This window comes from Lacerta agilis, chromosome 2 (genome assembly GCF_009819535.1).
Source record: "Lacerta agilis isolate rLacAgi1 chromosome 2, rLacAgi1.pri, whole genome shotgun sequence".
In the NCBI taxonomy this organism is placed as follows: domain Eukaryota; kingdom Metazoa; phylum Chordata; class Lepidosauria; order Squamata; family Lacertidae; genus Lacerta; species Lacerta agilis.
In genome coordinates, this window is record NC_046313.1 from 17,664,245 (window position 1) to 17,689,333 (window position 25,089).

Below are 25,089 nucleotides of genomic sequence, written 5' to 3' on the forward strand. Positions count from 1 at the left end.
TACCCTGGTTCTCAAACGCCTTGGTACTCAAACAAGTTGGAATCCAAACACTGCAAGCCTGGAAGTAAGTGTTCTGGTTTGCGAACTTTTTTTGGAAGCTGAACGTGCTCCAGTTTGAGTGCCACCCTTCCGTTTTGAGTGTTACGCTGAGGTCTGTCTGTTTTTTGCTATTTATTTTGCATTTTTGTTTTGGCGGCTCCATTTGTTTTGTTTTTGTGACTGGAACAGTCACAAAATGCAGTACATTGTTTATTGCTTTCATTTTATGGATCAGTGGTCTTGTTAGATAGTAAAAAAATTCATGATAAATGGCTGTTTTCAGGGTTGTTTTTAAAAGTCTGGAACGGATTAATCCATTTTGCATGACTCTCTATGGGAAAGCGTGCCTTGGTTTTGGAACGCTTTGGTTTTGGAACGGACTTCCGGAACGGATTAAGTTTGAGAACCAAGGTACCACTGACATTGGAGGGTTCTCCACTAAAGTGGCCCACAGAGCCCCCTTCCTTACTTCAAAGGTTCAAAGCAGCTGTCCTCTTGTCTTCCCACCAGGCAGCTTTTCCATAACAGCAACTTCAGCAGCAGCAATGGCAGCACAGAGGACTTGTTCAGAGACAGCATAGACTCGTGCGATAACGATATCACAGAAAAGGTGAGGTGTTCTCCCATCCTGTCCCAGTGAAAAGGAGTCATGTGGAATGGTTGGGGAACCACCACAACTCCCATCATCCCTGACCTCTGGCTGAGGCTGATGGGAGGTGGAGTCCAACAACATCTGGAGGGCCATAGGTTCCCCACCCTGGGGATTTGCTAACGTGCCAAAGCTGCTTTTTTTCCCGATCTGTCAGTTTATAGACCTGAGGCATTCCTGAACTCTCATGCAGTATGAGTGTTTCCAGTAGCACCTTAGAGACCAACTAAGTTTGTTCTTGGTATGAGCTTTTGTGTGCACGCACACGTCTTCAGATGCACACAAAAGCTCATACCAAGAACAAACTTAGTTGGTCTCTAAGGTGCTACTGGAAGGATTTTTTTTATTTTTTTATTTTGTTTTGACTATGGCAGACCAACACGGCTACCTACCTGTAACTGGCAGTGTGAGTGTGATATAGACAGAAACTGGGGAGCAATTTTAAATTAGGCAAAGTGTGGTTGAGGAAAGAGTGCCAAGCTCTTAGCATAATCTCTCTATTTTATTTATTTATTTTTTATTAAATTTGTATAGCACCCTTCATCTCAGGGCGGCTCACAACGTAAAAATACAAGATAAAAACACAAAATACATAATAAAAACAACAAGAGGAAAACTACAAAGAATACAAACTGTAGAATAAGAGAACAAGAAGAGCATACGTTTAAAGAAGATTGGGAAATGTTTATTGAATATACACTGGGGGGGGGGGAATTGTGTACATTTGAAAATGTGGGCAGCATTAAGATAAATTCAACAGTGTAAATAGGTTTTGTTGGATGTAATAACGGAATACTGAATGGTTTCCTTCATGTGAAATATGCAGGGATTTTTGTTATGCAAAATGAACCATGGAAAGAGAAGAAAGGAAGTCATTGGTATTTTAAGGTTGCTTAAATGAATGTTCCAAAATGTAAAACAGAAAATTTAATACAGTGGAACCTTGGTTTGCTGAACGCTTCGGAAGCCAAACAATTCGGAACCAAAACACCGACAACCCAGAAGTGAATACTTACGTTTTTGAACGATTTTTGGAAGCCGAACGGCTTCCGAGGCGCTTTCTTCAGTTTTCTCCATCGAGTTTGCAGTCAGCCCATTGATCCTCGGTTTTTGAACATTTCGGAAGCCGAGTGGTCTTCTGGAACGGATTACATTTGAAAACCAAAGTTCCACTGTAAAAAAATATATAGAAAAAACTACAAAGCAATAAACCCCATGCCCCCCACACCAAGGGTAGTGAACTCACAGCCTGCAGGCCAAATAAGGCACATTTCTGGTGGCCCACCAGCCCCCAGCAGTGGTGAAATTCTTTCTGGGACCCAAATTGGTGCTGAATGGGGTGCAAGCAGATCAGAGCATGCTGGAAGAAGCAAACTGCATTCTGACACTCTCCCAACATTTCCCAAGCTGTTACCATTATAAACCATTAAGATTATCTCACTCAGTAGAGCATGAGTCTCTTAATCTCAGGGTTGTGGGTTCGAGCCCCACATTGGGCAAAAGATTCCTTCATAGTAGGGATTTGGACTAAATGACCCTCATGGTCTCTTCCAGCTCTATGATTCTAATAAACCTTTAAGGGTCTAACTTGCTCTTTCCTCCAGTCTATATTTTCTGTAAACCCACTAGCAGTGATGGCCAAACTCGGCCCTCCAGCTGTTTTGGGACTATAATTCCCATCATCCCTGACCACTGGTCCCGTTAGCCAGGGATGAGGGGAGTTGTAGTCCCAAAACAGCTGGATGGTCAAGATTGGCCATCACTGCTGGGCAGAAGCTTACATCCCCATTTGTTTTTACAGGTTACTTCTTTAGAGAAAAAAGTGACAGAACTGGAAAATGATAGCATGACCAACGGTGACCTGAAGAGCAAATTGAAACAGGAGAACACACACCTGGTCCACAGGTAATCTAGTATACTGCCTGCTGTTTCCTTTCTGCAGTCTTCACAGAGCTATAATGAGAACCTTAGGCAGATAAAGACTCCAGCAACAATGGAAGTGATAATGATCACTTGGAACTGCTGGCTCTGCTTGCTTTCAAAAGGATTTCCCTCAAAACAGAGATGTTTAGAATATTTGCAAGAGCTGTGATTTGAGGGTGGGCAGGAAAGTCTCTTTAAAAAAGGAGTATCTTTGGCCTAAGATTCAGGGTCAGACTAGATGTGATACTCAATGTATTATTAGCAACTATGTCTTTTTATTACATTTTTATGTATTTATTTTCATTTTAATATATTTTTAATCGTTTGTTGGAAGCCGCCCAGAATGGCTGGGGGAACCCAGCCAGGTGGGTGGGGTATAAACGATAAATTATTATTATTAAATAATAATTTTAATAGAATAAGAGATCAGCACCATAGCTGTCAAATTTTCCCTTTTCTTGTGAGGAATCCTATTCGGAATAAGGGAATTTCCCTTTAAAAAGGGGAAAAGTTGACAGCTATGATCAGCACAATGGACAATTTATGGAAGAGTTGAAGCCTTTTTTATTGTTTGAGAAAATATAACAACCAAATGAAATCGCAGGCAGGATTTACTTCTGTTTGCTGTTTTGTTTTCTGCAAAAATAAAAATAAAAAAATTAAACAATTTTCCAAATTTTATCACAATTATAAAAATTATTTCCAAATTAATAAAAGTTTGTTTAAGTGACTTTCCACACACCATTCTCGATGTGTCCTTAACATCTGGTGGCACTGCGTTTACAAATTCTGATTTACTTCTAGTTACATTCCGTTTTGCAAAACTATCCCTTAGTCAACAGCTGTACTCTTAACTTATTCATTTGTTTTTAATCCTGTATTTTATCCTGTGAACCGCCCTGAGATCTTATGACGAAGGGCGGAATATAAATCAAATAAATAAATGGGCGACCCTTCTTTTTCTTTTTCTTTTTTGCTTAAGAGTTCACGAACTCGAAGAACTCTTGAAAGACCAAGAGACGTCAGCTGAGCAGACTCTGGAAGAAGAGATAAAGAGGCACAGAGAAGCATACAGCAAGTATGAGAAAGAGAAGAGCACGGAAATCGAACTGCTGAACACAAGGTAATATTCATGGTTACCCTGCTGGATTTCCTCAGCCATGCTTGCCTCTACGAACGGCTTCTTCTCCAAGTTGCAACAGGGATGAATACCTAGGGAACAAAATGTGCAGATGTGAACATAAGCCCCAAGACCAGCTGTTTTCTGAAATGTGGACTATCAAGGTTTCTTTACATGCAGGGACACGGGTGCCGCTGTGGTCTAAACCACCAAGCCTCTAGGGCTTGCCAGTCAGAAGGCTGTTGGTTCGAATCCCCATGACGGGGTGAGCTCCCATTGCTCTGTCGCAACTCTGCCAACCTAGCAGTTCGAAAGCACGCCAGTGCAAGTAGATAAATAGGTATGGCTGCGACGGGAAGGTAAACGGCGTTTCCATGCGCTCTGGTTTCCGTCACAGTGTTCCATTGCGCCAGAAGCGGTTTAGTCATGCTGGCCACATGAGCCGGAAAGCTGTCTGTGGATAAACGCCGGCACCCTCGGCCTGAGAAGCGAGATGAGCGCCGTAACCCCATAGTCGCCTTTGGGGTCCTTTTACCTTTTACATGCAGTAGCTTGTGGTATCAAGACTCTGAAATTTTGTGGTCATTAATTGATTTTGTGTATTCAGTTAGAGAATGCATGCCTGGGAGAAACATGGATATCATAGGATTGTGGAGTTGGAAAAGGACTCCAATGGTTACTTAGTCCTGCCCTTTGCAGTGCAGGAATCACAGCTAAATAATCCCTGACAGATGGACATCCAACCTGTTTAAAAACCTCCAGTGAAGGAGAGTCTACCATTTATTATTATTATTGTTGTTGTTGTTGTTGTTGTTGTTGTTGTTGTTATTATTATTATTATTTATTATGCCCATTATTATTATGCCCATTATTATACATAAAAACATAACAAAACATCAAAAAACTTCCCTATACAGCACTGCCTTCAGGTGTCTTCTAAAGGTTGTATAGTTACCCATCTCCATGACACCTGATGAATGATGGTGGTGGAGACGCTCCTTCAGGTATACTGGGCCAAGGCCGTTTAGGGCTTTAAAGGTCAACACAAACACTTTGAATTGTGCTCAGAAACATACCTGGAGTCAATGTAGGTGTTTCAGGATTGCTGTTGTATGGTCCTGGCAGCCTCTCCCAGTCACAGTCCAGCTCCTGCATTCTGGATTAGTTGTAATATAACATATCTTTTTGTGCTGGGGGAGAAATTCTGCATCTAGGCATTTAAAATCCCATGCCAAGAAAAACTGTATTTGCAACTTCCTGAAACTTTCCAGAAGCTGCTGTTAATACAAGATGCTTCTCTGTGGTTGCTATCTGGAACTATGCATGATCAACTCATATATTTCAAGACATATTTTTCAGCTATAAGGGCTAGAAACTTGCACGCTTTTTCAAAAACAAAACCTGAAAAGCTCAGGAAGCTGAATTCTCAATACCACATTTGGCTCCTGCAAAATCGCTGCATCCACACAGCCCTAATTAGGCATCTGCTGCAAACTGTTTTATTTCCCATGGCTTTTAATGAACATTGGCATTGCTCTTTTATTCCTGTTTTTATGCTCCTTACTGGTGTATTCTGGCTTGGATTTGGTTTTGGTAATACTGTACACTCTGTTTTTAGTTTAGTTTTTTATTTTAAGTCTGTTGGAAACTCATTGGAATGGAAAAGCAGGATTTAAATGAATACAATAGACAAATGGCGACTCTGTTTCTTGTTACTAGTTTAGAAGGAAACAAACTTTGGGTGGATCAATTTTTGATGAAGTGTCTCCTGAGCAAAGTGTCCTTCTTTAACTTGATATCGTGTACAAAACTGACCATAGCTGAGAATATTATGGGTATTAAGTCACATTTGGGGTGGGGGGGCAAGCAGGCAAGAGAATTTTAGAACAATTTCTTGGGCCAAGGAAAATACTGATTAGAAAAACTGGTACGAACAGACCTGATGTTGAGCATTGTGCTCTGAAAATCGGACTCCTCAATAGCTGATGTTTAGTTGTACGTTGCCAGTTGGCAGCATAAGATACTTCCATTGTGCCTGTACAGATGGACAACGTTTTTGTGTGCAGTCATTTATTATTTTTCTTCTTCAATTTCAGGGTTCAACAGCTCGAAGAGGAAAACTGTGAACTCAAAACCACCGTTTTGCGGCTGAAATCGCAAAGCGAGAAACTGGATGAGGTAATGGAGCTCTTGGATTTTTATTTTTATTTTGCCACCTCAACTTTCAATCGCGGTAGGTCTGTCACCTCTTAAGTCCTGGCGGGTCTGTAGCACAAGTTTTGCCTTTATGTCGTTTTATTCCTAAAGGTATTTATAAACTGGAAGCGCCCAATATAATTGTTGGAGATTCATTCCCCGTGTCTGCAGTCATGGGATTGTTGTCTATCACTTGATGGTGTATGTTTTCATTCCACAGAATGGGAAGTGATGGAGACAGGATGTTTGTATTACTGTGTTCCGTGAAGTGGGACTATTGTCCTTTGTTCTTTCTCTTTGTTGTCTGATGCTAGAGAGAGGGGGGGAGCCATGTTGCAGTGCTCCGTGTGTGTTTATATGTAAATAAAGTAGATTAGCCAAAACGCTGAGTTGCTGAGGTCTGTTTACGCATGCTGCGAAGACTCTGCGGATCCCTAAGTGTGCTGATGCTTCTTGGTATCAGTCGCTGTGATGTTCGGGCAGACGAAAGCTTTTGGAGCTCCCGAACGACCAACCAGGAGGGAGAGAACATGCCAGCCGGGCATGTGTCTCTGCCAGGGTCCTACACGAGAGTAGGATGCTCCTGTCAACAATAATATCATGACAGCATACACACCTGCCATTGGATAAAGCTCCTATTAGCTTCAGTGGATCAAGAAGCCTTCTTATTAAGCATTTGGGAATTGGAAAACCCTGGCATCTACTGCACATCACAAAGTGATATGCCACTACATCCCAGTCTACCATATGCAAACCTCTAGGACAAATAAAGGGGGGGGGACAACTGAGAACTGATAAATGCCTTTCAAAGAATTGCATGGCAGAGCCCTATGTCAACAGTGCCTCTTATTTTGTTTGTTTGTTTGAATTTTTATGCCACCCTATACCTGGAGGTCTCAGGGCGGTTCACAGAGAAGATCACAATATATGAAATCAAAATAAAAACAATAACCCAATAACACACACACACACACCCCAAAAAGAGCCACATTTTAAAAGGATGTCAATCAATTCAACCAAAGGCCTGGTTAAAAAGGAACATTTTTGCCTGGCGCCTAAAGGTGTACAATGAAGGCGCCAGGCGAACTTCCTTGGGGAGAGCATTCCACAGGCAGGGAGCCACTGCAGAGAAGGCCCCGTTCTCGTGTTGCCACCCTCTGGACCTCCTGAGGAGGAGGCACACGAAGGAGGGCCTCAGAAGATGATCTCAGGGTCCGGGTAGGTTCATATGGAATGAGGCGGTCTCTTCATTTGTAGGAAATTGCATTTTTTGAATGCTCACCTGTGTTAAAAACAACAACTCTGCCCTAGAAAACTTCTAGCATTTTCCGCAACAGTTTTCTGTACACAAGGAGGGCTTTTAGTTTGATTTGGTGTTTGTTTGTTTGTTTACATTGGGGGCATTCAAAGAATCAAGTCTTCTCCCCTCTGAAATGACACCATTCCAGGAGGCCAAAGAAAAAAATATTTCTTCTGAATATGCAGAGTGACTCTTGGGTTGTAGGCAGCTTGTAACTTCGTTCTTCGTTTTCCTCAGGAGAGGCAGCGAATGTCAGACCGATTGGAAGACACCAGTCTGCGGCTCAAGGATGAGATGGATTTGTATAAAAGGATGATGGACAAACTGAGACAGAACAGGCTGGCATTTAACAAGGAGAGGGAAGCTACTCAGGAGGTAGGTAACCATTTTTAATGGTACGGGGCTAATATTGCCCATGTGCAGTTGATAGAGTAAAGACCGGAACTTTTTAAATCGAAATTGGTTGGTTGGCCTCCAATTTCTGTCTCCGGAGACAATGGAAGCGTGTGCCTTTGGGGATGAAGTCAAACTGTTGGAAGGTTGCAGCATCTGCTGAGAGAGATACAGGACAGACATGTTTTGTTGCAGCTGGCGAGAGGGAGGCACCCAGTTGTGCTACTGCAGATGCACCATGGCGTTGCTTCTCTCTACACTCCCCCCAGAGGTCCTTTCGAAATTGCACAGCAGAATTGCTTGGGGAAAGAAGTTAACCAGTTGTTGGTTAGCAGCAGTTTTCAAAAAACTGTCATGGTTCTTCAAGATCTTATGAGGGATTTTACAGTTCATGGATTGGAGCTAATAACGCCACTTGGGCTTCAGAAGGACAGACTCAAAGGTTTGAGGTCTGGGTCCCATTTGGAAGCGGCTTGGTCCAGCATCTTTTTGGCCTTGCAGTCCACAGTGAGCCCTAGAACATCCCCACTAATTTACAGGTGAAACTCGAAAAATTAGAATATTGTGGAAAGGTTCATTTCTTTCAGTAATTCAACTTAAAAGGTGAAACTAATATATGAGATAGACTCATGACATGCAAAGCGAGATATGTCAAGCCTTTATTTGTTATAATTGTGATGATTATGGCGTACAGCTGATGAGAACCCCAAATTAACAATTTCAACTTTGGGGTTTTCATCAGCTGTGCGCTATAATCATCACAATTATAACAAGCAAAGGCTTGACATATCTCACTCACTTTGCATGTCACGAGTCTATCTCATATCTCCAGTAGCTAATAAAAACAATTGCTTACATAAATGGACTTTTCCACGATATTCTAATTTTTCGAGTTTCACCTGTATTTGATTGCGATAGTCATTTGCAAGAGAGGCAAAGCTTGACTGCCTAGTTATGGGTGAGCCACCACCTCCCCTCCAAAGGCTCCGTTTGAAACAGGCCCAATTCAGACAAGTGAATTGATTGAATCCAGGCACATGCATTATCTCTATAGCAGGAAATCAGGAAATGAGTTTGTTTTTTTTTTCTCTTCTGGGTATGTTGTTGCTTAGTCCTGTCCGGTACATTTTCTTCTCACCTAAGTTGTCAGTTGGCTGTGTACCGCCAGATTCCATTCTGTACGTTGGCTTAACAAATTGTAACCTCGGTTTCCCTTTTCTTCTCCCCACACAGCTTATTGAGGATTTGCGGAAGGAGCTGGAACATTTGCAGTTGTACAAGCTAGAATGTGAGCGGCCTGGCCGAGGGAGAAGCTCTTCGTCCAGCTTGAGCGAATTCAATGCGAAGACGAGAGAGGTGGAAATGGAACACGAAATTAAAAGGCTAAAGCAGGTGAGGTATCGTTGCAGCTGGAGTGATGGAGAGTAAGGAAGACCCGTCATGCCTCTTTCAGGAGGAGCAGGAGAAAGCAACCTTTTTTATTGTCGCAATGCAGAAATATCCACAATGGTATGCTGACTGATGCTTTCTTTATTCAGCCTGATGCGAAATTTACTTCCTTTCTCCTCTCCTTCCTCTCTCGATAGGAGAACCAGAAGCTTCGTGACCAGAACGATGACCTTAACGGGCAGATTCTTAGTCTTAGTCTTTACGAAGCCAAGAACCTTTTTGCGACACAAACAAAAGCCCAGTCGTTGGCCGCTGAAATCGATTCTGCCTCCAGAGATGAGGTAAAGTGTGGAAAAGAAATAGTTTGCGCCGCTGATTAAGTGAGGGCGCAGGCAGAGCATGTGTGCGCGTGTACACACACATATACCTGTCTGTTTAATCAACATCACAATTTATTTATACCCCACCCATCTGGCTGGGTTTCCCCAGCCACTCTGGGCGGCTCCCAACAGAATATTAAAAACACGATAAAACATCAAACATTCAAAACTTCCCGAAACAGGGCTGCCTTCATATATCTTCTAAAAGCCAGATAGTTGTTTATTTCCTTGACATCTGATGGGAGGCCGTTCCACAGGGCGGGTGCCACTACCGAGAAGGCCCTCTGCCTGCTTCCCTGTAACCTCACTTCTCACAGAGAGGGAAGCACCAGAAGGCCCTCGGAGCTGGACCTCAGTGTCCGGGCTGAGCGATATTAGTGGTAGGATTGCAAAATCTCGAGCAGACAAGAGACCGAAATAATTTTGAAACCAGTTTTCTAAGCACTGCCCAGATTTCTGTTGGGAGGCTTGCTTTGAAACATTGGTTGGTGCAATTAAAAAAAGGGGGCGGCTCCTTATCATGAAAGGTGGGCAGAATTCTTCCAGAGCTGTTCACCTAAATTAATAAGGGAGGGGGGGGTCCTGCCACCTGACCTTACAAATGTACACAAGGGCTGGGAATTGGTGGGAAAAGGTAGAGGAGGGAGATCAGTCTTTAAGACCACGACAAAGCGGTGAGCAGAAGTGGGCATTTATACCCAGCTGGGGTCCAGGCAGATGATCTGCGTGGGTTGAATAGCATTTGGTCACTCCTATTCCTTTGGCCAATAGATGGGGCCAGAGTGTCTTTCCCCCTCATTTATGCAGTCAACTGGTTGTTGGAGCAGAGTGTTTGGGGGACAGGGGGAGGAAGAGCCTTGCAGCTGCCCCTTCTCTAGCCAACAGATGGAGCAGCCTTCTTAGTCTCCCCTTTGTCGTTATATTCTTCCCGGATGCCTGGGGGAACAGCCTCCTCGTGGCCCCGAGTGCAGAGTGTGCTGCTTTCAGCTCTGTAGTCACTGGGCGATGTAGAATCGTTGACTTGGGTCATCTAGTCCAACTCCCTGCAAAGCAGGAATCCTGCCCGCAGCCGCCCCTGGGTGGACTCGAACCACCAACCTTCTGTTTAACAGCCAGACACACTGGCCCATGTGAATACAGAGTTAGCAGCAACTGACACCAGCTCGGAACAGCCTTTTGCTAGACTCCTTATGGTCCATTGGTACGGATTAAATTTATAAAGCAAGAATGCACAATGAGTTTTTGATGGGTCAGAGCAAACTATAATTAGTAACAGTAATAGTATCAATACCTGCCCCAGCAGCCCTTGCAAGAATTCCTGGCTACCAGCAGGCATCAATTGGTCTGCTAGGAAATAACCACGATGGACCATGATCTGTCTTCTCCTTTGCTATATAGAGCAACTGTATTAATAGTTCTGTACCACGAAAAACCTTTGCTAAACTAAGCTTTGACTTCTAAGAGAAACTGAAATATCTGTAAAGATAAATCCAAAGCTTTTTATTTATTTATTTAAAAAAATTAAACTTTTTCCAGTTGTATTTTATTCAAGTGAGAATATGATTTGACATTTAGGGAGTTATGGTAAAGGAGCTTTTGCAAGGGGACAGGGATCAAAAGCTGAAGATTCGAGAGATTTCTAAGGCTTATGAACTCCCAGAGTCTCTAAAGGTAAAATGCAATAGATGATACAGACATGCAATAGTGTACTTAGAAAGAAAGAAAGAAAGAAAATCAAGATAGAATTTTCTTTCCTGTATATTTCAGTGTCTTCCAAACTATGTGGCGGGACATGGGTGGCGCTGTGGTCTAAACCACTGAGCCTCTTGGGCTTCCCGATCAGAAGGTCAGCGGTTCAAATCCCCATGACGGGGTGAGCTCCCATTGCTCTGTCCCAGCTCCTGCCAACCTAGCAGTTCGAAAGCACACCAGTGCAGATAGATAAATAGGTACTGCTGCGGCAGGAAGGTAAACAGCGTTTCCATGCACTGCTCTGGTTTCGCCAGAAGTGATTTAGTCAGGCTGGCCACATGACCTGGAAAGCTGTCTGTAGACAAACGCCGGCTCCCTCGGCCTGAAAGCGAGATGAGCGCCGCAACCCCATAGTCACCTTTAACTGGACTTAATATGGTTGTTCTTGTCTGTCTGCTGCCTGGGTTAAAGTATCCGAACAGGTAGTTAAATTTGTGTCCTTCTTCATACTATACACATGGTTAAACCGGGAATCAACTTCTCAAAAGATGTAGTGTTCTCTTAGAATGGCAATGGTGTCCACCTGAGAGGTGCCAGAACTGAGTTCCGGAGAGTTCCGGCTGGAAAAAAGCCTCGACACTTTCCCTCATCCTCCCACCCTTCAAAAAACAACAAAAAGGTTTCGGGTTGAGGAGGGAGAGGGCGCAGCTCCTCATTTGGAAGGGGAAGCGCTTCGCCCTTTAGGGCTTGGATGCTTTGGGAAAGAGGACAGATCTGGCTTTTGACTAGCTGGCTTTTGACTTTACGTTCATGCCCACCCCCCTCGAAACTTGTGTGCCTTTCTGCTACTTTGTGGTCTCCCTTTCTCTTCAAATGCACAGCAAGAAAGAGAGGAACCCGTGGCAGAGCTAGGTAAAGGTTGGTTTGGTTTGGTTCTCATTGGCGGGCAAAAATACATGCGGGAAACAAGAGTTGGGTTTGGAAAGATGAGCCTCAACTTAACCACCTGACCTGTTTGATTCACTGATAGGTGGGGGTGGGGGTGGAGGGGAGAGACCGGGAAATCTCCACACCATCCCCTCCCCTGCCTGGTCCATTAAAATAACCTCCATTAAAATAAGCTGGAGGCCAAAGTGTGCCTGATCGCTCAGTAGCTCGGAGTCTTCATGTCATGTCGCAATGGAGGTTTTTGACGTAGTCCTTCCTCGTTTCAGCTCATGGAAGCCCTCAAAGAACAGGAAGAGATCAACTACAGACTGCGCCAATACATGGACAAGATAATCCTCGCCATCTTAGACCACAACCCATCCATCCTGGAAATAAAAAACTGAAGACTTGGAGCATGGAAGGAGAAGCAAGTAGAGCCTTGCATCTGATGAGATGCTGTTGGATCCAAATATCACTCTGCTACTGTAAATGAACCTATATATAAATATATATATATATATACACACACACACCATATATATATATATATATATATATATATATATATATATATATGAATTTCATTCTCTCGTGTGGATGCACAGGACGTGTTTATATGAGGAATGGTACACCTTGTCTGTGAATCATAATTTGGCTCGGTCCGTTTTTTTCCATGCACTTTCACTACTACTGGTGGGGGGGAGGCGGAAGAGAGAAGAGACTGTTACGGGATTGTGATGAAATAACCATGTACGTAACTGGATTTGCACTGTTTTTAGATACTGGACACACACACAAATGACACTACCTCTAGATGCAAGGAGAAAAAGACAATGTGAACATATCTAGTGCCAATCCTCCCTATCCCCCCCCCCAAAAAAACAATGCCGAGTTCCATATTTTATCAGTTTTCACTCCTTCCTCTTGCCAGAAATGTGTAGCAGCCCCAGGTTGGATTCACAAGCACTGACTGATTCCCCTTTTCGCCAGTGTTGTGCTACTTAAGCTACAGGAAGGTCAGTGCTGTCAAAAAGAATGTATGTATGATACAGAAGGGGAAAGAGTATAGAATTTTTATTTTTTAAAAGACACACACATTTGCCTCCTCTCACTTTAAAAATGCTCCATGTACATGGTTATGAATCCTCTAGGGCAGCTGATAGTATTACACAGAACCATGTGTCCAAGCATGTAATAGGGCTGGGGTTTTGCCAATGTTGTTCTGAGCTTCACACCTGCAAAGCTTTTTTTGGCATCGAAATTATCACTGGGCTGCATCAAGAGCTGCTACTGGAGATTAAACTGTTTGCTGCACCAGGCAACAAATCCAAGCTGACTTTTTGGTCACGTGAAACTCACTGTGCTTTCATAGCCTTAGCAGCCGCCGTATTAAAAAGTGGGCTTGGCCACCCACTTGAGGCTAGTAAGTTTTCCGAGGGTGGGGTGAGGCTGCATGCTCTGCAAACAGAAATCCACGAACGGGAGATTTTGTTGCTGTTGCTGCTTTAGATCTGGGCAAACCTTTCCCTGCTGATTTGTGCCTATTTACAAAGCCATTCAAGGCGCAAATTAATTTTAAGGAATGGGGGGGGGGGCAAACCTACAGGTGCTTCCTTTAACAGGCATCCAAAGCCTTGCAGAAAAGACCCGTGGCTGCAATTGAACCATGTGCTTCACTGAAGAACAAAGTTGTTGCTTTTTAATTCTCTGAAACTTCAGGAACATCCTTTGTTTATACACAACATTTATCCAGCTTGATGGCTCTTGAGCTCAGCTTTTTGTGAGTCACCAGACATGCAGACAGTTGTGCTATTGATTCTGGAAAAATCAGGATTGATCACCTACGCCTCCATTGTGTGCCACCTAAAAGCATTCTCAAGCTCACTCTGGATTTTCCTTTCCTTTTTTTCACTATTTAATCTGGGGTAGGGAACCTGGCACCCTCCAGTTGTCATTGGATTCCATTTCCCATCAGCCATAGTCAGCATGGCCAATGGCGAGGGACGATGTGGGGTAGAGTGCAACAACATCTGGGGGTTCTCCATTCGTAATTTAAAACCACGGCTTTGCCACGTGGTCATCCATTTTTTTTCCATTCCATATCCAAAGTAAACCCGTACAAATTTTACCTTCGGGCTGTGGGGGAAATTGGTAGCGAAACGATACCATGTTCCCAGACCATGGTGGGTATCAGTTTGGGCTTGTCCAACTCAAAGATGCCTTGTGACAGCTGCTTCACAGATGACACATTAGCTGCATGGAAGCGGCATGTCTGCTGTTGAATTTGACAATCAGGCACACGCATGTATTCAGAGGGGTGGGGTGGGGTGGGAACTCAGTCACATGGGTTTTTCCTGCTCTTTCCTACTTGATAGTGCAGAAAATACATAGTGTGCAAAAACATCTGCAAGACTTTGGTGATGCTTATATCTGTTAGCACCTGTTGCATATTCATTCCCTAACTGACCACAGCCTACAGTTCCAAATTTAAAAAAAACAGACTTGGTGGAGGTGTTTTGTTTTTAAAAAGGAAGTTGGGTGTGTAGACTTCTAGAGGCTGTAGCTACCAAAAAATAAACTGGAAGACAGAATTTCTTGGGTATTAATCATTTTGAAAACCACTGATCTATACCCAGCAAAAGTGTTTTGCAATAAAACACTCTCAACCCTCAACCCTCACTTTGATTCCTAGATATAAAATGGTTCTGTGGAAATCATTATCAAAATTCTTCTGTGGTCTCGCATTTCATGTCCGAACAAGCATTAGCTTTTTGGGCAACCATATATTTGGCAACCAACGGTATCTCTTCCTTTCTTTTGGGAAAGAGATGGGAAGGCAATTCATAAACAGAATAGGGGGTGAGCTATCTGAGAGTTAGCAGTCTGCATGCGTTCGACATGCCCCATGGTGTTTATTTTGCCCATGTGAAATCGTACGTCTCTCCCTACGCCTTGTGAAGCAGCCTTCTTTCTATATTTGATGTCCTCCCAGATGTTTTGAACTACACCTCTCATCATCCCTGACTGCTGGCTATGCTGGCTGAAGATGATGGTAACTGGAGGCAAACAACATTTTGGAGGGCACCGGGTTGGGGAAGGCAGCTGAAGAGAAATGCTTGGAAACGTGTTTGACTGCGCCTGTAGAAGACTCATGATCCAAATGCTGCATTGGGGTAATTGACACACCTCAAAGAGTAGGGTGGTATTTTGGTGCCTTGGAAAACTCCCTCACCTCCTTCCATTGCCACCTATGATCTTCCCTGTAGGTTCATTGCATCTGAGACCTAAGTTTAGGGGTGCCCTAGAGTAATCTATTTTTTTCCCCTGAAGGATTTTATTACAACTACATCCCAGAGCTATTCAGTATCGAATCTCCTTAACATCAAGCAAATCTTGCCAAACATCCAGGACAAATCCAGCCAGAGTAGTGATACGAAGTAATCTAGAAAACAAACCAGGTTGTCTCCTCTGAAAATATGACTCTATAGCAGGGGTCCCCAAACTAAGGCCCGGGGGCTGGATGTGGCCCAATCACCTTCTAAATGCAGCACGCGACGGTCCGGGAATCAGCGTGTTTTTACATGAGTAGAATATGTCCTTTATTTAAAATGCATCTCGGTTTATTTGTGGGGCATAGGAATTCGTTCATTTATTTATTTTTTCAAAATATAGTTCGGCCCCCCACAAGCTCTGAGGGCAGTGGACCGGCCCCCTGCTGAAAAAATTTGCCGACCCCTGCTCTATAGTATTATTTGTCTGGATATATCTAAGACAAAACAGGATGCCCTTCGCAAAAGGGCAGAAAGGAGATTCGGTGGTTTCCTCTGAAATGGGCTAACCAATCAAAATTATGTATGCTTCTGTAGCTCCCTTACAGGGAATATGATACTCCTGCCAATGGGTTGCCTACAGATTTCTCCCACTTGATGTAGTGATCATATACGCCAATAGCAAGCTACCTGAGTCTCCATCCTTATGAAGGCAAAACAGCACCATCTAAACACAAGGGGCAGGGGCAGGGGCAGGCTTGAGGGAACCCCAAAGTTTACAGACATTTACAAAGATCTTCAGGAAACAAACTCTGAGGAGAATGTCCAGTGCATCTCAAGTGAGGACTGAGCATGCGCAGAGGGCACTGAATGTTGATTTACGGTCAGGGATGAAAATGGGGAGTTTCCTGGGGAAAAGCATGGCTGACTGGAACCCTGAACAAGAGTGCTCCACACAGCGGCTTCCTATTTCATGTCCAACATGTAAGGGATCAAAACAAAATCAAGAAATTCCTTCCAGTAGCACCTTAGAGACCAACTAAGTTTGTTCTTGGTATGAGCTTTCGTGTGCATGCACACTTCTTCAGATACACTGAAACGTCAACAGATCCTTAAATATAGTGAGGGAGTGGGGAGGGGTATTACTCAGAAGGGTGGTGGGAATGGGTGATCAGCTGATAGGTGTGGAAAACCTCTGAGTAATACCCCTCCCCACTCCCTCACTATATTTAAGGGTCTGGTGACTTCTGTTTCAATGTATCTGAAGAAGTGTGCATGCACACGAAAGCTCATACCAAGAACAAACTTAGTTGGTCTCTAAGGTGCTACTGGAAGGAAATTTTTATTTTGTTTTGACTATGGCAGACCAACACGGCTACCTACCTGTAAATGTAAGGGATCAGTTGCAGTTGATTGAAGAGATGGTGAGGTGGATGAATGGGACGGGAATCGTGAGAGACCAAGGGGAGTATTAGCAGAATCAAACCAGGAAGCCACCGAAATTATCCGTAGCACTGGAAGAAGGAACAGGATGGGCCACGGTAATATTGGTGACAACAGAGCAAGAAATTCTTAAAAGTCTTAGTGGATATTTATGGTGGTTCCCACCGCAGAGAGAGTAATAATAATGGGATAATAATTACGCCAGCTCTTTTTAATTGCACTGCCGGCTGAACTTCTAACATCACCTCTCCATTTGGCATGTGTAACTTTACTTCCGCCATGCCACTGCTGCCTTTTTAGTCGCGGTCAGGGCAGAAAGCAAAAAAAGATTGCTAAACTACATCTCCCCGCTCCCCGGTGTGTGTTAAGGGGATTTACAAAATCATTAGCATCGACTGCAACCCCTGTTAATATCCTTTTGAAGGCTCTTGGAAAGAACAGAAGTAATTAGCCACCATGTGTGAACAGCAAAAAGGGGTTTGTTTTAAGTATTGCATTGTCTTTTGACCTTTCACCTTTTAAATTGCCATTCAAGGGAAGCTAAAAGTAATGGCGGAGTAGTGCAGGTGTGCATTAATTTGAATGTTACCAAAGCTTTCGCCTTTGCGAGTCATTCGTTCTAACAACGCCTGCAAAATTTCTTCTGTCTTATTCCCCAACGTTTCCAGCGATCGGACTCTGATAGCGCAGGGTCGCCGATTTCATTGACATAGCTTTTACAGGATGGAGGTAGAGTGAATCTGAACGTTTTGATTCCGCACGGGTTTGAGCAATGGGTCATTTACGCTTTGTTTTAAAAGATGGAAGAACCAGGCATGTTGAGATTTGTGAGACAGAGAAGGAGAAGTTGAAAGGACACCGAGAGAAAGTGCCAATTTTTTGGCTAGGGCAGAAAGCGACAGGTTGGAAACTGCTAGATTAATTCTAGCACCGGGAATGCTGTATTGCTGGAAATATTATAAACTACAGTAGTTTGGATAAGCATGTGTTGGGGGCAGGCTTGGGTTAGAGCAGGGTCTCCAGCTGTTTTTGGACTACAACTCCCATCATCCTTAGCCAGCAGGACCAGTGGTCAGGGATGATGGGGATTGTAGTCCAAAAGCAGCTGGAGACCCAATTTTGGGAAACCCCGGGTTAGAGGATACGCGATTCCTAACAAGGTGATGGATGATTACTTATTTGGGTCCTCAGCCCAAATACTTTATATTTGAGTCAATCTTTAAATGAAACTTTGTAAGTGATGTGCCAATGCTGTTGTGTTTGTTTATAGCTATTGATGTATATGATGTTGCACAGAAATACGTACGTTTGTTTTTCACGTGGCTATCTGAATTTCTTAAACCGACCGTCTTTGTTATATTCTAGTGCCTTTGCCTTAGTGCAGCCATTTTGAAAGAGTAGATACAGCAAGGATGGGGCACTTTGGACCTTCCAGATGTTGCTGCATCATCTCTGACCATTGCCTCTGGAAGACCACAGGTTCCACATCCTTGGGGTGGCGACACCTGAAAAAAGAGAGAATATTATTGTTTGTGTGGGAGCTTTCAAAAAAAAAAAAGGTTTGAGATGTGCTAATGTATGTACAAAACATCTGAAAGGCAAATGTTGATAAATGTAGAGTCCAGAAAGCAGGAGGAGTAATTGGATAATCTGTTGTAATCTGTTCCAGCCCTTTTACCAAGGGAGAGTAGGGTTGGCTAGTGTGTTTTGTCATCCCCCACCCGTATAGGATGCCTTAGGCCAGGCATGGCCAAACTTGGCCCTCCAGCTGTTTTGGGACTACAACTTCCATCATCCCTAGCTAACAGGACCAGTGGTCAGGGATGATGGGAATTGTAGTCCCAGAACAGCTGGAGGGCCAAGTTTGGCCATGCCTGCCTTAGACTGTAATCCTACCTCTACTTAGCTTAGAGTAAGCCCCACTGAATTCAGCTGGACTTACTTCTGAGTAGGCATTTATAGGATTGCACTGTTAGGTAGTATTCCAGTTGCTGGCTGAATGTTAACCTGTCAAGTCCCCATCCCCTTGGCTGTACTTGTGAATCGGCACGGATTAAGCCCTTGCATATAATTGCACACGCCCACATCAGCCCTGTCACATCAAAGGAACGGATCTGTCTGAGAGCCTCCGTTGTCGGCATATTGCTTCTAATCTCAGAAAGGAGAAGCCATAGTTGCCTATGTCGTTTTTCCAATCATTGGCATGAACCAACTGATCCAAAACGATGGCAAGGGGCTCTCCCTGCTCACTTGGCTTATCATTGTGTGGTGCAATCCACAAGCCAGTTTGCAGTGAACCTGTCAGTATAATCTACTTACAAACCTAAGTATGCAGTCCAGTTGAAAGCCTGGGTATCACTACTGGGCCATACCATTATCCAGTTGTGGTCCTGCCATTACTAAAAACGTTAAGGAGGGGGGAGGAGGAGGAGGAGGAGGGAGAACCTGTCCCCACAAAAAAATAAAATAATGGAATGACTTTCTCTAATGTGTTGAAGGAATTCTGCATTTACTTAACAAATGCAGCTGGCCAAAGCTGTGCTTTTTGCTTTTCTCAAACTCTTAATCCTTGACTTAATCTCCCCAACCAAACCCAGGTGCAACTGACCTTCAAGACCTAAGAGCTTGTAAACTGCACAAAGAATAGCTACACCTGTGAGCAGCAAAACGTTGCCACTGGTACAACAACAGTTTGCAACCCAGCAGAAGTCTCTGCCAGGGGTTTGAGACACATCCATCATATTGGAATTTCCATGGGAGTCCTATTGTTGACTTGGTATGAATATTATGGATGTCACAGGGTTGTAAGGCAACAATTTCAGATGCAAGTTGGAACTCTGGAACACAGGATGTCTAGCAAGCTTTTCTGCATGCATAATATACAGCTGTTGGGAACCCCAGGAAGCAATATTAATCTCTGGGGCTGCCATGCATCCAGGGGGGGATTTTTGAAAGGTGGCACTTTGTCCTGGACCATGAAAAATTGTGGGATTTTTAAAATTTGGGGTCTTTCAGGGTTTCCTGGTTTTTACTTTTTGAAATACGGCAACCCTATTCATCTCAGGCAGCAGATATTCGTGTAATGCATTTGTGTGGCCAAACAAGCTCATTGATATTCCTCTGTCTAGTGGGACAAGTTGAGCTGGTACTAAAACACTTACTAACGTATTTTGAATGTGCGTGCGTGCATATAAACTACAAATGTCAAAATGTGAATTTTAAGTATGAATGTTGCATTCTAAAATTCAAAATGCAGATTTTAGTTTTCAAATATTAATGGGGAAACTTGACAGCTGGAAGCCAACGTTGCATCAGAGTTTTGGGACCTGGGCAGCAAAGGTCAAATTGTAGTACAGTAATAAGTACTGTATTTAAGTCCGAAATCCAGAGTTTAGCAGTAGGTCTTCATTCGGTCCAGCCATAATTTTGTAAAAGAGTAGCAAGCTTTTGAGTTCTTCAAAACTCCTCCATCGGCTAAGTGTTCTGGAGAACTTGGAAAGTTTGGCGATAATTCGTGCACCATTCTTTTGGTCCCGATAAGGGTTTACTGCCCAACGACAGATTTGTGAGTTCTCAATTATGGGCCAGCAGAGCTACCCCTTTTGCTTTTCAAGAATTTTAAGGCATGTCATTCGCGTGAAAATTGCTGCGCTTCCAGACCAACAGATGTTGGGGAATCCCATCAGATTGTGCAAACTTCTATTCTGGTTCTCGTGAAGATGTGAGCGGCACGACATCACTTGCGCACTCTGGAGAGGGACCATAAAGGCAGCCAAGCACTTACACAAAGGCCAAGCCGGAAAGGGAGAATGGGGGTGGGGGGTGGGATGCTGCAATGCCTCCATTCAACCAACTGGACTCATAACCACGCCTATCACCTGTGTAAATCCCTTGGCTTTTACCACTGCTCACTCTTCCTTGTAAAAATTAACGTTCTGCCCATCCGAAGCTAGCAAGACAGGGGGAAATAGCTTCGACATGCTAGTATGCTACAAGGCAGTACCTATGTTGCACTTCCAGTATGTTTCAGTACGGATAATATACTGAGAATTACTGTAAACTTTTTTATTGTGGGAGCCATTAGTTTTGCTTTGTTGCACAGATTGTACTTACGAGTTAAGGGTTGGGGTTTAAAAGAAAAAAATTGTTTTGCATGACTATAGTTTTTAGTATTTGTGCCTTTAACTTGCCTGTCATGACTGTGTACAGATAACTTTCCCCCGTCCCCTCTTTGATCATCTGTTTGCAATGACTTTTATATATTTTGATGGTCTTTTGTTTGTTTCTGCTCATTCTTATTCCTCCTGGCACCTGCCCTCTCCCCCCCCCCCCCACAAATCTATTGTAAATGTGTATATATAAAATAGAACTGGATTTGTATTTCACGTGCCTCAATAGGATGTAAAAAAAAAGAAAAAAAAATTGATTCATTTTGTACAGATTTTTCTTTCTCTCTTCTCTTAGAAGCACTAATTCTTGTCCCGAGTATTTAGCAACTTAAAAGTAACTTGGCTGACCTGTCTTATTTCTGAATTGTTGTGTTGAACGGAAGGAGTAATTATCTCTCGTCTTTTTGAAAAAGCAGTGTGTGCTTGCCACACAAACACACACACACACACGTTGTAATCCTTCCTGGTTTGCTGCTATTTACGGTATAATGAGTTACATCTATTTTGTCCATTCTAAGAGTCTGGAACAAATTAAATTGACGGCTTACGCAAACATGCTGTTCCTTCGCTTCTAAGAAGGGCTTGCACCTTCCTCGTTTCAAATGAACTGGAGTGGACACTTCGGCAGAGATGCTTCATATTCCAGGCCGCTTATCCTCAACCTTATCCTGTTCCACACCCTTGGCCTGCAATATGGGGGTTGACAACACTCACCTAACTTGAAAGAATTGCTAAATGATAATATGTGAAGTGCTCCCGAGAGCTTGATGTGTGCTTGTAGCCCATAGCCTAATATTATGTGGCCCGTAATGGCACGCTGCAGAACCACCTCTCCGAGAATCTCTTCCACCTCTGTGTTTGCATGTGTGAAAAGAGTTGGGGAGCGAAGGAGATGGGGTAGCACAGAAGGAAGTAGATGGGATGGCGCAGGGATGGTTCTTAAGAAGGATGGTGCCGAGGGATGGTGCAAGGGATGGTTCTTAAGAAGGATGGTGCCGAAATAGAGAGAGAAAATTACTGCTGCAACCTCCACTCGCTGTTCTGCCAAGGGCAAGGCTCTTTCTGGATCCGGAGTCAATTAGCACACCAGTGGGTGAAAGAAATATTTTATTTGCATAAGGCCAACAAATAAACAGCAGGTATGCAAAACACAGGGACGCGGGTGGTGCTGTGGGTTAAACCACAGAGCCTAGGGCTTGCTGATCAGAAGGTCGGCGGTTCGAATCCCCGCGACAGGGTGAGCTCCTGTTGCTCGGTCCCAGCTCCTGCCCACCTAGCAGTTTGAAAGCACGGCAAAGTGCAAGTAGATAAATAGGTAGCACTCCGGCGGGAAGGTAAACGGCGTTTCCATGCACTGCTCTGGTTCGCCAGAAGCGGCTTAGTCATGCTGGCCACATGACCCGGAAGCTGTACGCCGGCTCCCTTGGCCAGTAATGCGAGATGAGCGCCGCAACCCCAGAGTCGGACACGACTGGACCTAATGGTCAGGGGTCCCTTTACCTTTATGCAAAACACAAGGTAAAACATACCAGACAGGAGCTACACAATCTCCCCTTCAGCTGCCTGGAGTCCCAGGTAGAGCAGTGAGAGAGATCCCAGCAGCCATCATCTCACAGCATCGGGTACCTAAATCTGTGAAGAAGCTCACTGAACTCCTTCCGCCCATAGCTTTTATAGCCAACTTTGACGTAATTGAGTGCACCTGGTTAACAGGCATCACTCCTGCATGGTCAGCCCAGGATCCCGGGTGCGACTAATGCGGAGCAGCTGAGAGTCTCCCACTCATTGCAACTGGGTAACCAATCGGAACTTACAACACAGGAGACCCAAGAAACTCCTGACAGGTGTGTGAAACACAAATTATACTATAACTCACCAGGGATGTTAAAGGGAAAGAGACATGTCACCTAACTCCTCAAAATTACTATGGTCTTCCGCATTTCCTCTGCACTCACTTTGTCTCCAGCTCTCCCTGCCGCTGGCATGTAGCCCAGGCAGATTATTCCCAAGGAAATACACCCTTGACAGAAGAATACCACTCCATCAGCATTAATGGCTGCATTAATTCCATCCGCACTTAGTGGAACATAAGAAGTTGCCTTATGCCTGCTCAGATTATCTATCCAAGCCCATCATTGTGGTTGTGGCTTTCTGGAGCCTCAGATAGAAAGAGGCATTCTCATCCCCTGCTACCTGAACCTTTTAACTGCAGAGGACAGGAATGAATGAGAGCCCTTCGGTACATTAAGCATAGACTCTGCTCTTGCGCTATAGGCCAGCCCTTTGTTTCCCAAACTTGGGTCTCCAGCTGTTTGGGGATTACAACTCCCATCATCCCTAGCTACCAGGACCAGTGGTCAGGGATGCCCAGTTCGCCCAGTTGCAAAGGGATATCAACATTATGGAAAATGTTACTTCAAGACCTTACAAAATCCCTCGCCGCAAAATCCCTCACCCCAGTTTGGTACTGGGGGACACCTGTCTTCACCAAGTGAAAAGGATCTAGGGGTCTCAGTAAACCACAAGCTTAACATGAGTTGACAGTGTGAAGCAGCAACCAAAAAGGGGCTTATTTGTTCTATCTGGTGGCGTATAGTGGAACCTGTACTTACAACCATAATCCGTTCCGGAGGTCCAGTCATAACTAGAAACGTACATAAGTAGAGGCGCACTTTTCCATAGAAAGCAATGGAAAAGTGAATTGATCCGTTCTAGACAACGAAAAACGCCCCCTAAAACAGCAATTTAACACGGATTTTACTGTCATAACGAGACCATAGATCCATAAAATGAAGGCAATAATCAACGTACTGTACTATAAAATAAATAAGACAGTATTGTAGATGAAAGAAATTAACATTTTTTTTTTCTTACATGCACTGAGGGTGGGTGGGGTAAGGGTCAGTAAAGAGCTGATTCACTTCGGCCAGGGTCACTTTTTTTCCTTGCCAGGCCAGGACTTCCTCAGGTTAGTTCCTCGGTGGGGTTTGGGGCTGCAGTGCGCCCTGCTGTGCCCCTTGCAGGCGGCACCTCTTCCACAGCTTTGGGGGTGGGATGGGGGCCCTCTCGCCAGCAGCAGAGGCCTCAGCGCTGCTCTGCAGCCGGCGGAATGAGCTCTGGCAAACCGGAGGCCTCTCCCCAGCGACGGAGGCCCCAGCACTGCCCCGCAGCCGGCCGGGTGAGCTCCGGGCTGCTGGCAAGGCCTCTGTTGCAACTAAAGGAAAGTTCATAAGTCGAAGCACCTACTGAAGGTCGTAACTGGAATCGAACGTAAGTAGAGCCGTACGTTAGTTGAGGTTCCACTGTATACAGTATGTCAAGTCCAAGGTCCAGCAGTCAGGAAACACAGACCAGAGCCAAACCCAAAGCACAGTCCTGTAGAGATCCAAGAACATCCAAGCCAAGAGCCATCAACATGGGCAGACACAGCACCTCAGCCCTGCTTCCCTTTTAAGCCTGCAGGTGACCCTCACCTGTCCTGAGCCTACGGCAGCTGAAGAATGACACACCTCCTCCCCAAGCAAGCAAGCAAGCAAGCCCAACCTTTGGCTGTGGGCCCTTGCCTGCCTTAGCCTCCTAGAGCAGGCACCCCCAAACTCGGCCCTCCAGATGTTTTGGGACTACAACTCCCATCATCCCTAGCTAACAGGACCGGTGGTCAGGGATGATGGGAATTGTAGTCCCGAAACATCTGGAGGGCCGAGTTTGGAGCCGCCTGTCCTAGAGCTTACCTCCTGCTGCTGCCTATGCCTCAGAGCCCACCTTGTTCTGGACTGAGACCATAAGCTGTGAGTTTGCCGGACCTGCCCCCTGCCTGGGTTAGGGTGGGCTGTCTTCCCAGCTTGCCCATGGTGAGCACGGGAAATCGAGTTCACGAGATAATGGCATTCCAAGAGATCTCTCAAGAGAGAAAGACATAAGGTTCGACGGAGATCTTTTCCAGCGACCTACTTCTCAATGAACATCACCTCACCTTACCTCACCTCTGCAGGTCCTGTACAGCTAAGAGTTCCTTTGCTCTCATTATAGTTAGTAAAACACGTGTGAGCTAAAATGGGAGACACATTTTGTGGAAAACTTTGCCTCCTGGAAATTGCGTACCTGCACCACATTCTAGCAAAAAAAAAGTCTTCCCCCCCCCCTCACCTTACAGAATGAGGGTGGTGAGTATTGCCCTCATTCTGATTTGATTTATTTGCA

The 25,089-nt window shown here is 44.5% G+C and overlaps 1 protein-coding gene across 3 annotated transcripts in view; it reads left to right on the plus strand.

Moving 5' to 3' along the window:
* Positions 1–12,522, plus strand: part of RAB11FIP4 (RAB11 family interacting protein 4) — a 192,552-nt gene extending 180,030 nt beyond the window's left edge. For 2 of the 3 annotated variants that reach the window (XM_033138744.1, XM_033138743.1), the window contains exons 8-16: positions 550–649; positions 2,490–2,593; positions 3,594–3,734; positions 5,828–5,909; positions 7,465–7,602; positions 8,854–9,012; positions 9,207–9,350; positions 10,965–11,060; positions 12,296–12,522. In XM_033138744.1, the coding sequence (XP_032994635.1) occupies positions 550–649; positions 2,490–2,593; positions 3,594–3,734; positions 5,828–5,909; positions 7,465–7,602; positions 8,854–9,012; positions 9,207–9,350; positions 10,965–11,060; positions 12,296–12,412 (1,081 nt within the window). In that variant the 3' untranslated portion in view covers positions 12,413–12,522. The remainder of the gene's footprint in view (positions 1–549; positions 650–2,489; positions 2,594–3,593; positions 3,735–5,827; positions 5,910–7,464; positions 7,603–8,853; positions 9,013–9,206; positions 9,351–10,964; positions 11,061–12,295) is intronic. The other variant, XM_033138745.1, reaches the window with a different exon arrangement.
* Positions 12,523–25,089: the final 12,567 nt, after the last annotated feature.